The sequence below is a fragment of the Adiantum capillus-veneris genome, chromosome 15 (genome assembly GCF_014529385.1).
Source record: "Adiantum capillus-veneris isolate H3 chromosome 15, ASM1452938v2, whole genome shotgun sequence".
Taxonomy (NCBI): Eukaryota; Viridiplantae; Streptophyta; class Polypodiopsida; order Polypodiales; family Pteridaceae; genus Adiantum; species Adiantum capillus-veneris.
The window spans coordinates 45,033,459-45,048,083 of record NC_140945.1 but is presented as its reverse complement, the minus strand read 5'-3'; the positions used below and the strand labels follow the sequence as shown (position 1 = coordinate 45,048,083).

Sequence of the window (14,625 nt, the reverse complement as noted above, 5' to 3'; positions counted from 1 at the left end):
TGAAAAATGAACCATGAGCCCTATGGACAAAAAACTACCCTCTAACCTTGCATGAATGAATCCAAGTGTGGTCCAAGAATGACGAATCTTTGTAGAACCATTTCTTGATGTATCCAAACGTGAACTCATGTAATTCATTAAAAGGATGCTCTTGTGATCCATGAGCTAATGAATCCATTGAGAACTAGCCATGATGTATCAAGCATACCTAACATGAATCTAGGTTTGAGGGGGCGTTTGTTAGGGTAAATCTAGATTCACCTATAGGAACCTACTCTATCTATTTGGTCCTATGATATATGAGACATATATGCCACCACATGACCATGGCCTCTCACCCATGTGAAGAGCCAAGCCACCTAGTCAGCCCACATTGAATGCCAATGAATGCTAGTCAAGTGACACACATCACTGCCTACATCAACATTCCCATCTCCAAGTGCTATATAAGCACACTCAATGTAGTCAATTGATCATCAAGCATTCTAGTATATAAATTACACTTTACAATAAGTTTGTGTCTAAGTGTTGTCTCATCTAATAGGATTAGGTTATGCCAACCATGAACGCCACTAATCTTAATCCACCATGACCTAACCCTAATCCCCACACAATCCCTCTCTCCCACTCTTCCTGTCTACTTTGTATTGTATGCAATGTGGAACCTGCATCTGCTTCTAGAGTGGTAGAGGACAAGCAGACAAGGGTAGCAAAGACTACGCCCAACAATAGATCTTGGTGGGAAATCACTGCCACTGCCTTGATATACATGACACACAATTCTCTTTTTGCTTCCTAACAACGAAACTGGCAGCCTGCCATTGCCTAGCTTTCTCGGGGTGAGCATGTTCACAACGGTGCAGTAGTCAACTGAGCATTAGCCTTGTGGAAGTTTGCATTTTTTGCAGTTCAGCAAGACCACGCATGTCAATAAGACCACTTCCACAAGCATGTCTCAATGTTGAGGGTCTATATCAATGGCTCGAGATCTTGGATGTGCACATCCGTTTCTATAAATGCTTAAAGCAAATACCTTGTCTGCCCTACATATGATGCTATGAAAGACTTCCCTTGTGCATCATCTGCCTATATTCATAGGATGGCTCCAAACCGTCGACAAGACAGAAGAGGGACAAGTGGTGATGGTAGACATAATAACCGAAGTGAACCCGATAGTCGACAAAATGGCTGAAATCATAGAAGAGATGATGTTTGAATTAGACATAAATGACATGATGATGGAGATCACGGTAGACATGATCGACATGAGAGAAGGTACGAAAGACGAAGAGACCGAGCAGTAAGGACCGAGATGATAAAAACTCTAGCTCTTCTTAAAGGCATCAACCACATGAACTTGAGATGTTCGAGGTACATTTGCAGGTGTCATGGACCATGACTATTTTCTGGTTGTCATGGACCCCACCGAAGTTTATTTTCGCACGACATTTACTAGGCCGTGGCTTTGATGGTCCAATCCTAAAAGCAAGATTCTAGACGAGGAGAATGCGCCATCCAACAAAAATTTCCAGGCTCCAGCAGACGTGCTGATAAATAGGCCGAGGAGTGCGTTTGCGGTTTCGAAGCAAAGCAGAGAGGGATAGCCTACGTGACTCGCCCAGCTCGCCATCGCCATGAAGCCCTGTTGCCCGGAATTTTCCAGCAGGTACGAGCTTCTGCAGGTGTTGGGAGAGGGAGCTCAGGGTGTGGTAGTTCTGTGCAAGGACAGAGCCACGGGATCTCTTCTGGCCTGCAAAACATGTCGGGCCCATGCGGAACGCTCTAAGCGAAAGGATCAAGCGCTGGTATACGAGAACAGAGATGTCAGAAATGAAATAGACATTTTAGAGCATTTAGGGCTTGCACACGGTGACAATCTCCTTCCCGTACACTCCAGTTTTGCCAACCACGAAGGGTTCTGGCATATGCTTACGCCTTTTTGCCCAGAGGGCAGCCTCCTTCACATGCTCAAGTCCATCCATGGCCGATCAGGCATCAAGGGTATTTATTCCCGCCCCAATTTGGAGGCACAGAACTCCAAGCCATTACTCCGCGACTGCGAGGCTGCTACCGTCGTCACAAGCCTTGCCAAGGCGCTTGCCTTTTGCCATTCTCGCGGCATCGTACATAGAGATGTGAAACTGGAAAATGTCCTGCTCATGTCGAGGCAACAGACCGCATATATAACTGCAGGGGTTAGTAAAGTGAAGGCAACAGCCGCTCGTCGTCCCTCATCAGCTGCCCAAGAAAATAACAGGTTACTGGAGCATGATATTATGCTTGCTGACTTTGGTACGGCCGCGGTGCTCTCGCACGAGCAAACCAAGCTGTTTGACTACGTCGGGACACCCATGTACATGGCTCCCGAGGTTGAACATGGCCGGTTCTATGACAAGCGTGCAGACATATGGAGTTTGGGTATTTTGCTACATGTGTTGCTTACGGGGATGCTGCTGCCGCCCGATGGCAGGCCACATATCTCATTGCGCGCGCGCGACCACCAAGCATATGGCTTGCTGCTAGGGATGCTCACCACAGACCCGGAGCATAGGATCACCTTGAGCGATGTCTTGGTGCATCCTTGGATTGTGCAGAATACGTCTGGGGCTCCCAAATTTCAGGCTGAGTCAAATGTATTGAAGAGCCAGCTGATGCAGGAAAATGTGGCCACTGCAACTCATGCTGCAAGCATAGATCAACATCCTCATCAACAAACTGCTTCAGAGCATCACATCAAGTCGAAGGTAAGCACCGGAGCTGGAATATTGAGAAGAAGTTACAGACGCGTACTTGCTGAGTGGTTGCATCGGTTTCATATTCATCATCATCATGAGGCCGGTGCAGCGGCAGCATATCATCCCATCAAACTGGTAGCGGCGGCTGTCTAGGCAATCACTACTGCTGCCTTAACACTCAAGGCTCCACTTAAGGCTCCCACTCATATTCCTCTGGAGGCAGAGTACAGTGAGGCACCACCAGTTAGGTATGATATGGCAATAATTCTGATTGCTAATTTTTAGCAGTATTGACTGAACAATCAAACTGTACTATGAGGAGAAATGCACGGAGAAGCGAAGCAGCTCGCAAATGGAAGTAATTCGGAACATATCACCAAATATATTGTGCAGAGAACTGCCCAAAAGATTGCAGATTCTACGAACTATGGTCTGAAGGTAGATCCTTTACAAAATGTTATCAATAGTACCTGCTGTAATTAAAGACCAGATCCTGGACTGTTGAATGCTCTGTAGAGATTTAACAAATGCTGCGACGGATCATATTGGTGACAAATTATTGAGAACAGGCCGATATCATGTAATTAACTGGCCTGACTGTTCTTGAACATCAATGAAATGGCATTTTTCCCGTGGATGTAGGCAGCACCCTGCTGCCGAACCACGTAAATGATCTCGTGCATTGTCTTCGTATGCTTCTTACTTTGTGCATTATATAGTCTGCAGCTTTCCTTTCATATGCAGCTACACTTTAGAAAAACTTTGGCAAAAAGGACAGTAATAGGCACTTCATCAGTGCCTGCAATATGGATTAGGTTCAGTCGGTGATATATTTCGAGGACATAGGCACCAGCAAATGCCTGTAAAATATTTGACATCATCCGTAAAATCAAGGGCATTCCATGGCACTAGCGCTCGACATTTGACTGCATGAATTTGGTTGTACCCAAATATGTGGCTGGCCTTGTTTTCACTAGAGGGTTTCTCTTCTGACAAACATCCCTTTCTCCCTTGGATGTTCCCATGATAGTCACCTTCTCTTGTAGTACACTTGCTGGAACATAGCATACAGCATGCAAGGCTTTGCTATCATTTCCTTGGTTTGCATCTTCGCTATCCAAATCGACCATTATTGCATCCAATTTGTCACCTCGATATCTCCCGGTGGAGCTCCTTCTATGACATATGCATATGGTATCCTTTACTAGTGTTTGGAAAGATTGGCCTTGCTTTGAGCCTAATAAATCGTCTATATTGATTTAGTTGAGAAAAATTTGTCACTTTGTCATGTAGTCACTATCTTTTAGTTCTTTCTTGTTACACAACGGAGACAATGTCTTTCTTTTTTGATGGATGAACTTATCTCTCATTTTCTTGTCCTTAGCCAAGCCTGCATACATGAACTATTTAGATGAAAATAAACCAAGTCCTTGCTCAGCCCACCTGCGAAAGAGAAATTGTCGCCAAGAAAGGTTTTCTCCTTTGCGGTCGTTGGAAAGATTGGAGTCTTGGATCCCAGCATAGACTGAAGGTTGGTGTCACTTGAACAATGATTTTCTTCTTTCTCCTCCTTGTGACATTGATGATTGAAATGTGGTGAGTACCTTTTGCTCATTTGGAACTTGCTTCTCTCTAAGCAATGAAGCCTGATCTCTCTTTGCAACTTTACTTTGAGCCCAACTATGCAACTCAAACATGTGTCCACTTATGTCAAATCCTAGAGCTTCCCATGAAGCAACAGACATGTACAAAAGACTTCTTCCATTCACACTATTTCTGCGTATGTTGCATGTGTACCGATCTTGACCCAAAAATCCTTTAATGAAACATAAGACTTGATGATCATCCCATTTATAAATGCTCGCCAATGGCCCATCTTCCATGTTGACTTGATTACATATAACCTATTCAAAAAACACATGAATTAAAATCCAATGGTAAGAACCATATAACAATGGATGAAATAACACTCGTTAAAAATCCATTACAATACCATTGCCCCTCTCAGTATACCTAGTGATGATTCTAAATTCCAAAATCCCCTATGTATGCCATTTGTATTTGCGGAGCAACACAAAGAGGGACCAATGCAATTAATAAATAACTATAGCAAACTATAAACATTTCTCATATTGTTTCACCCCAATAAGCATTAACGAACAATTCTAAATATGAAGCTAAAAAATATGCATATTTTTTGTCTTTTGTAACACTCATATATACAAAAGAAAGAAGAGAAATGTATATAATCTCTCCTAAATGGTGATGGTTGTATTATGTACATTGCCATTTGAGAGAGAGAGAGAGAGAGAGAGAGAGAGAGAGAGAGAACAAGGACTATAATAGCCCGCCAATGCCACCTAGGAGGTGCAAGAAAATCAAAAAATAATTACATTACACTAATTTTTGCCCACTCATGACAATGCAAAGCCAAGGTATCCTCTTTGAAGGATACTTAACAAGCTTTTTATGGAGAGAATAATTGGATTGGTTGTACATGTAGAGAGAGAGAGAGAGAGAGAGAGAGAGAGAGAGAGAGAGAGAGAGAGAGAGAGTTACCACTTAGTTGTGCAACTTCATGCGGAACATGTGTGTGTGTGTGTGTGTGTGTGTGTGTGTGTGTGTGTGTGAGAGAGAGAGAGAGAGAGAGAGAGAGAGAGAGAGAGAGAGACACTTATCACTCACTTGCAATGCACTTTCAATCCCACTTCAAGCGCTTCTTGCAGATGAGGCACCACTCAGAAGCTACGAATGTAGAGGCGCTTCCAACTTTTGCATGATGCAGTCATGAATGCCCACGTTCACCTCTTAACACCATATTAGAGAGTTTGAAACTTTAGAGCCAATTTGGGAATCAACAATGTCTTTAAGAATTGTCCATATAGACAAATCTCGAATTGTTTTTTAAAGCCAAAGCCATCCACACTTGAAAAGCTCTTCCAAGCCAAGGGAGAAAAAGCTAGAATATTGGTTAAGCTAGCAGACCAGCCACAGTAGGGATCCAAAGGAGGGAAAATAGGGATCCAAAGGGGGGGCCTTCTGTAAAAGAGCCATGTGCAACAATGGGCTTAAAAGACGCTAAGGTTCAGCCCATTAAGACTTCCAAAATGCTAAGGTTCCAAAATTCAAAGGATGTGTCCAAAGGTCAAACAGTGGAGGAATTGGATGCTTTGTGTGTGTCCCAAAAGTTTTTGGCAATCCCTACATAAGAGGGGGCGAGCCTTTCAAGTAGGGGATGAGAGAGAAACTCTCTCACACACACAAGCTCCCTTTACACAAAGGGAATGAGGGACACATGTCAGCTCCCTAGCCCAGATGCCCACAAGGTGTACCCAATTCCTACTGGATGGCCTTGGAGGTGGACCAATGAGAATTAGGCTAGAGTAAATCTAGTTTAATTAGTTTAAAAACACTTAATAAAAGAACCAATAAGAATTAATCTCTCTAGAAGACTATTGGACAGTCTCCAATGAGCATTCAGGAGCCCAATTGCTTGCCTGATTCCTATTGGCCAAGAGGCAAAGGGGTCCAATGAGAGTTTAGTTGAATTAAATAATTACCTAGAGCTCTCACAAAAGGGGAAAGGGGGACACATGTCAGAAGGCTATCACTTATGCTGCATAATTACCATTGGCTAAGCCTGTGGAGGTCTGACAGGATGCTAGCAAGAGCAAATAGCAAGAGGGGTCGACTAAGAGAGAGAGGGGGCTGATTTTTCAAAGGCATTATCACCTACACACTCAGACTATCTCATGTGTGAAATAAAGAAGATTCTCTCTCCTTCTCAAGCTTTAATGGAAAGCTTATCACCTACTCCAAGCTTGTGAGAAGGGAGGCCTACACCAACAACTCTTGGCTTTGTGATGCAAATCCAACCAAGAGCCAAGCTTCAATGCATGCCCATCTCCTCTACCATGCTAATTACTAAGCTAAGATATGCTAGTATGAGTGATTATGTGAGGAGATGTACATCTTTCTCGTAAGAATACTCCTTCTTCCTCTCAATCTACTCTCATACCCCGCTAGCTCTCACCATCTTTGAAGGTGTGTGAGGTCTTGGGTCTGAGACCGTGAGGGAATTGATGTTGTGTTTGATAAGTGTTTTGCATAGTGCATGAAGTTTCCATCTTCATTGCACTAGCTAGTATTGAAGGAACACAAGAAATTGTATTGTAAAATGTCTCTCTTGATGGGAGAAACCATAGTACAAAGCCTTTTGGAGGGGGGACTGGCTCCATGCAAATCCGGTCCTCAACTGTTGTCAATTGTTTAATTTCTCTCTCTTTTGAAGTATTGTTCATGCTATCTAACTAGGTGTTATGCTTTTGTTGCTCTCTCCACCCAAGCACTCTTGTTAATCTAATTAGGAATCTATTCTAATGAAATGCTCACTATGTTCATGCTTTTTTCCACTACACTCAAGTTACTCTTTTCTTTTCTTGCACAAGGTTTCTCTTTTCTTGCTCAAGGAGGGAGGTCGTCAAGCTAGCTATAAATGGTTGGTACTATTAATTGCATGTGAGTAAGTAGAATAGGGATTTTTCAGCCTTGCAGTGCGCCTGCCTTTGTGCAGTTAACGGGGCATCAGCGTCGAGAGCTATGGTCATAATAGTGGAGTCCTATGGGGCTTGCCTATGGCTTAACCACTATTGAGCTATTAGAAGCTTGACAAAATTCGATGTTGTTTTGGTATTGAACGACCCTCTCTTCTATTCCTTGCAATTAATGGTATTCGAGCCATGGGTACAGTAGCTTGAGTTCTTTTTCTAAAGGGGTAAAGAGGAGTAGCAACTAGGGCTTGAAGTGCCAAAGTACACCTAAAAAGTTTGCACCTAAAAGTTGTTAGAATGGCTGACAATAGTAAAGAGAGTGAAATTAATGTTGATAACTTTGATTTTGCTAATGAGCAAGCTACTAATGATGCCCCGATGCTTGTTAACTATTTTGTTTCTAGGCTTCAACAAGCCATGGGCAATCCATCCCTCCAAAGTGAAGTGCAACGGCAACTTTGTGCTCATGGGATTCTTCAAGCTCCCCACCATGACGACAGAACACCTAGGAAGCCTCCTTGTGAGACTTCCAAAAGAGGTCTCTCTCCGATTCGGGAAGAAGAAGAGGATCTCTATGAAGGGCTCAAAAAAATTCTCCTTGGTGACGCATCTCCTTCTCAAAGGAGAATTCAAGAGCCTCCACCGAAGGAACGAGAAAGAAGTGAGTCTCCTGCCACCTTGACGAAGATCGCTCCACGAAGACGGTGGGCTAAACACTCTCCATCACCTCCAAAATGGAGAAGACCATCGCATACTTTTCCACACAATACTTCAAAGAGGGATGACAAAAAGCAAGAGAAGAAAAAGGCGACAAAGAGGACACCCTCTTCTTCATCCTCTTCCTCTTATGAAAGTGATGGTGAAGACAAAGAAGATCAAGGAAATAAAAAGGCGAGAAAGAGGTCACCCTCTTCTCCATCTTCCTCAAATTCTTCATCTTCTGAAGAAAGTGATGGTGCAACCTTTGAACCATCAAAAAGAAGAGTCCATAGGAAATCCTATGCCGCGTGGAAGAGGTCATCCAAGCTCAAGAAATTCAAAGAGGGAGGGAAGAGCATCTCTTTCCTTACCTGTGATGGAACTTTTGGTGCTACGGACAAAGTCTTGGCCTTTATCCAACAATTTGATGCAGCGTTCGGAAATGAGGGCTTCACGGAGTCCTCTAAGCTACGCCATGTAGCTATGCACTTTCAAAAGTCCACCAGGCAATGGTGGTCTAGCCTATGATCCAACGGTGAAGCTCCACAAACATTGGAAGCTTTACGAGCTTCCATTATAAAGCAGTTTTTGGCCACGGATGCCAAAGACAAAGTACTCACTGAATGGCGAAGCTTCAAGCTCTCTCCCTATGAATCCATCCACAAATTTGTAGACAAGTTTTGGGACCTACAACTCAAAGACACTGTCTTCAAAAAGTTGTATTTTGGAGAGAAAAAGCAGCAATTTTGCGCGGGCTTAACCAAAGAAATGGCACAGTATGTCAACTCCCAAAGGCCACGCACCATATCCGCGGTAATACATCATACTATGGTGGCCTCTCAATTCAATTTCCAAACAGAGGCTAAGAGGAATTCTAAGCCCCCTCAAAACAATGGTTCCAATGAGCCTAAGGGGAAGGACAATGTCCAAAAGTCTCCTAAGGGAAACTCCAACAAAGCTAAAGAGAAGGGAGTTTATAAAGGCAAAAATAAACTCTCTCCTAAAGAGCTTGAGTGTTATCACAAGGATAACCGATGTTTCAAGTGTGACGACGAACAAGGGCATGCGTACCGCGCTTGTCCCCAAAAGAATAACCGCCATGATCCTCCTAGAGCTACCTTGGTTGAAATCCAAGAGGAGGAAACTCACCACAAAGGATCTTCTCTATGCCATGCTTGGGGAAATGTAAGAGAACATGATGCTTTTATTCTCTTTGACCCCGGTTCTACTCATAATTTTATATCTATAGAGTTGGCCACCAAGCTAGGCATACAAGCCTACGAGATGAGAGATGTCCTACCCACAGACGGTGCTTTCAAGGGGCAAGAAGCTTCAGTCACTCCCTTAATAGGGAAAATTGAGGCTCCATGTCCAAAGCTTTGTGGACAAAGAGGACTTCTTTATCTCTCCTCTCAAGCATGAGGATATAATCCTAGGGGCACTATGGTTTGATCACATGCCTGCCAATGTTAAATTCCCTAAAAGGAGAATCTCCTTTAAGTTTAGGGAAAAAGATATGTATATAGATGCTAAGGAAATGGGTAACACTATACCCATTGTACATACACAAGCTTTCAACAAGTTAATAAAGAGCTCTATTTCCATGTACATGATTTTTGTTAAAGATTATCAAAATGAACCTAATGTTTTAGCAAAAGAAAATATACACAATCAAAAGGAATTAGAGTTATCCAATTTTCTCAAGGGGTTTCAAGATTTCTTTATTGACAACATCCCTTGTAAGCTACCTCCTAAACGAGGCAATGATGACCATGCAATTGAACTTCTTCCAGGAAGTTCACCGCCTAACAAACATCCTTATAGAGTTTCTCAAGCTCAACAAGAGGAGATTATGCGGCAAGTGCATGAGTTAGTTGAGAAGGCCATGGTTAGGCCTCCATTTTGTTCTCCTGTGCCCCTAGTGCAAAAGAAAGACGGCACATATCGTATGTGTGTCGACTATAGAGCACTAAATAGGATCACTATCAAAAATAGGTTTCCCATTCCACGGGTAGAAGACCTATTTGATAAGCTACAAGGGTCCACCTACTTCAGTAGGATTGACCTAAAAAGTGGCTATCATTAAATAAGGATAGTTGATCAAGACATTGTAAAGACCGCATTTGGCACTACGTTTGGTATTTATGAATACATTGTCATGCCTTCTGGCTTGACTAGTGCACTAGCCACATTCAACCGCTTGATGGAGAAGCTATTCAGGCCTCACCAAACCTTTACTGGAGTGTTCTTTGATGATATCATCCTCTACTCTAATTCATTAGACGAACACAAGTGACACCTCCTGGTAATATTTCAAGTTCTAAGAGAGAATAAACTTTATGTTAATCGAAAGAAAAGTGAATTTTTCTTACAAGAGACTAAGTATTTAGGTCACATTATCTCTCAAGATGGCATCCAAATGGATCCATCAAAGTTAGAGGTAATAAAAGGATGGCCTAAACCAAGGAATCTTCATGAATTAAGAAGCTTTATAGGTATGTGTGCATACTAGAGACGCTTCATAGAAAAGTTATCACTAATAGCAGGACCATTACATGACCTAACAAAGAAAAATGTTAGGTACACATGGTCTGCCAAGGAGAACAATGCTTTCGAAAAGCTTATCTCTCAACCTGTGCTTACACTACCGGATCTCTCAAAGCCATTTAAGGTCCCATGTGATGCTTATGGTGATTGCCTTCGAGCTGTTTTGCTTCGAGAAGGGCATGCCATAGGCTATGAAAGTCGAAGGCTCGACCCTGTTGAGCAAGCTCTAAGCATAGATGAAAAGGAACTCCTTGCAGTTCTACATGCCTTAGACTCATGGAAGCACTATTTATTGGGGACTCCTTTCATTCTGCAAACGGATCACCAAAGTCTTAAGAACTTCATGACGCAGACCAAGCTCTCCAACAAACAAATGAGGTGGGAAATTTTCCTTTTGCAATTTCATTTTCATATTGATCACATTGCTGGCAAGCATAATCAAGTAGCCGATGCACTCTCAAGACGGCCGAGAGTGAATGCGGTTTCCATCGCAACTCACAATGATCTATCTTCTATGATAGATGAGTATGCTATTGATCGCGATTTTAGAGATTTGATTTCAGCCTTTGCACTAGGGAAGAAAGAGGAACCATTTACTTTACACGATGGTTATCTTCTCTATGGTAATAAACTATGCATTACTAGCTCACTACGTGAGAAAGTAATGTATGAATCTCATGCTCCTCCTTATGCAGGGCATAGAGGAATTCAGTCTACCCTAAAGGGGATTGAAACATATTTCTAATGGCCTACCATGAAAGCAAACATACAAGAGTATGTTTCTAAATGTGTGGTATGCCAAAAGACGAAATTTGATAGAGGGAAGAAACTGGGATTGCTTCAACCTTTATCAATCCCTAATTCACCATGGGAGAGCATATCCATGGATTTTATCTTTGGATTGCTTAAGTCTATCCATGGGAATATAGGAATATGGATGATAGTAGACAGGTTTAGTAAACAAGCTCAATTTATACCTGTCAAAAAGACTATCAAAGCCCATCAAATGGCAACCCTCTTTATTTCACAAATCTTCAAGTACCATGGCTTGCCAATGTCCATAGTGTCGGATAGAGATCCTAGAATGACCAGTAACTTCTAGAAGGGTCTCTTTGAGAATTTAGGAACAAGGCTATGTTGGGGTATAAAGCCCAATGTGGTCGCCCAGGTAAGTGGGCGGGCCGCCAGGTATGTACACATATTCTTTTGTAAAAACCTAATAAGAACTCACTATGCTCTACACATTACAATAGAGCGAGTTCACCATATCGTCGGGCTCTTCTTCTCGCACTCTCTCTCTCTCGCGTCGCACTTCCGCTCGTACTCCTTCAATTGGTATTAGAGCTCAGATCGAGACTGGGGGCAGCACTGCAGAAGGCTAGAGTCACCAGCTCATATTGGAGTGAAATTCGACAGGCGAAGACACGGCCCCAAATTCTGTGTTCTCAGAATTTCATCCTGAGGTCATCTCGGCCACCGTTCGGCTTCGTCAAAGTTCTGCGCAGGCCATTTTCGACTACGTGGTCTCAGCGGGTGCAGATCCGACTCTGCAAATTTGGGGTTTTCGGCCTACGACTGCAGGTGCTGAGGATATCGACACTCCTAGAGTGTTGATTTGTGGCTGTCTACACATCGAAGGACGGCTCACAATTCTTGGAGGTGTGTCACATACGACACGGGCGCGTACACACAAACTGTAGGCGACATCCACTAGTTCATCAGGTAGCTTGTGTTTGCTGCTTGATATTCCAGATTTCATCCTGACATTGCAGGTACTTCCACATGGGATGTATTGTCAAAGATGATGTATGTCTGTTGAGGGTTTGCTGGCTGTGAGTCACGCAGCAAACAACCGCCGCAGCGGTTACAGCATACAGTGGGAAATTTGTGGATGTATGACTTTGTGGGAAGTCTATGTATTGTCAGATTTACTGCAGCCTTTGTTGAGGGTCGAGTGAGGTTTTATCGAGCTGGGGGATTCTCGAATGTTGAGATCCTTTCGGTGATACAGGTCTTGGACCGATCCCTCGAGCACCCTTAGATAGGCAGCTAGGATGTATTGACTGTGAGTTAGACAGTTGGGATTGCATCTTTGCTTTACTGCTGTTGAGGCATTGTCGCAGTCTATGCTTATAGGACAGTGACAGGACAGTGAGAGACAATACAGGTGCAGGACACGTTTACCCGCAGCTTATAGTGTCAGAGAGACAGTGTTTTTTGAGCTGTTTTTGAGTACACCAGAGCCATTTTACAAAGGAGACTCTGCTGAAATTTATGCAGAATCTGAAGCTTTCTTGGTTCATTTGACAGGTTGATATTGGTTCAGAGGTCAGTTTATAGGGGAAACTCTGCCGAATTTTTCCAAGGAAAGTAAACCACTGTGAAGCGTAGCTATCGCTGGATCACAAGACACTGCTCTTTACAATATCAAGAAGCTGGATGGAACCAATTTCCCATTGTGGAAGAAGCAGATTTGGCACGTGTTGGTACAAAAGAAGCAGATAAAACCTATAAAGCTCAAGGGGATAAAACCAGAAGATATGGACGAAGATGAATGGAGCGAAATGGATGAATTGGCACTTTCTACCATTATGCTGACTTTGGCAGAAAGCGTTTACTTCAATGTAGCAGACGAGATGTTGGCTTATCAAGAATGGTTAAAGCTGAGTGATCTTTATGAGAAGCAGAGTGCAGCTTCACAGGTATACTAGCTTAAGAAGCTTGTTGACTTGAAGATGAAAGAAGGGACACCTATGTCCAATCATCTGAATGAATTCAACACAATCTACAGTTAGTTGTCAGCTCAAGGTGTCAAGTTTAATGAACCTGTTAGAGCTATGTTCCTGTTGATCACATTGCTGGAAAGTTGGGACACTTTTCGCACAGCTTTGAGTAATTCTGCACCTCCAGATGGTTTGAACATAGCATGTGTAGAAGGAAGTCTGCTTACTAAAGAAACTAATAGAAAGACAATGGACAAAGGCAAAGGAACAGCCTTAGTTGTCAGGGGAAGGACCAAAGAAAAGTACAAAGGTGGAAAGAGGAATCAGTCTCGTAGCAAGTCCCGCAGTGCTAAAGGCAAGAGTGACATAGAATGCTACCATTGTGGCAAGAAGGGTCACATGAAAAGAGACTGCAGAGAATGGAAAGCAGAAAAATGCAAAGAGAAAGCTGAAGACCATGGTGAGAAGAACAAGTACTCAATGAAGATTCAAGAAATAAATGTGACAAACACTGCTATAGTGGATGACAGTCTAGTGTCAGGAGACATCTACTTCTTGAAGAATACAATGGACTCAGCTCTTTTTACAGCATCTGATGGAAATTCACTGAGTGACTGGATTATAGACTCAGGGGCATCACTTCATGTGTCTCCAAACAAGGAGTGGTTTACCTCTTATGTGCCCACTAAAGATCATGTTCGGCTAGGCAATGGGCAGACATGTGAGATCTTAGGTGTTGGAGATGTTCAATTGAAGTTTCAGAATGGCTCTTCTTTCACGCTGAAGAATGTGAGACATGTTCCCGCAATTACAAAGAGCTTGATCAGCACAGGTTTACTTGATGATGCTGGCTACGTCACCACTTTTGGACAGAACATGTGGAAGATATCCAAGGGTTCTATGACAGTAGCACATGGAGTAAAGTCTGGAGGACTTTACATGATTTATGTATCAAATGTCTCTGAAAATGTAATCAATGTAACCGAGCAGCCGAACGTTTCTTTGTGGCATAGCCGGTTAGGACATATGTCCAAGAAGGGAATGGAAATCTTGTCTCGTTCTGGTTATTTGCCTGGCTTTTCATTTAATGATTTTGAATTCTGTGAACATTGTCTGTATGGTAAGAAAACACAGCAGCCACATAAGCATAGAAACAGTAGAAGATATACACAGTTGGCACTTGTTCATAGTGATTTGTGTGGACCTATGCCTAACCTATCTCTAGGGGGAGCTTCTTACTTTATGACATTTATAGATGATTACTCGAGGAAAGTATGGGTTTACTTTCTCAAGCACAAGGATGAAGCGTTTAGTGTTTTCAAAACGTTTGTGACACTTGTGGAGAATCAGAGTGGCAAGAAGCTTAAATGC

General features: G+C 42.8%; 1 protein-coding gene across 1 annotated transcript; it reads left to right on the top strand.

Annotated features, from left to right (window-relative positions):
- Window positions 1-1,556: 1,556 nt before the first annotated feature.
- Window positions 1,557-3,848, top strand: LOC147440604 (calcium-dependent protein kinase 20-like). The gene has a single exon (XM_086483543.1). The coding sequence runs from the start codon at window positions 1,635-1,637 to the stop codon at window positions 2,886-2,888; it is 1,254 nt and encodes a 417-aa protein (XP_086339669.1). The 5' UTR covers window positions 1,557-1,634; the 3' UTR covers window positions 2,889-3,848.
- The last annotated feature ends 10,777 nt before the right edge of the window (window positions 3,849-14,625 follow it).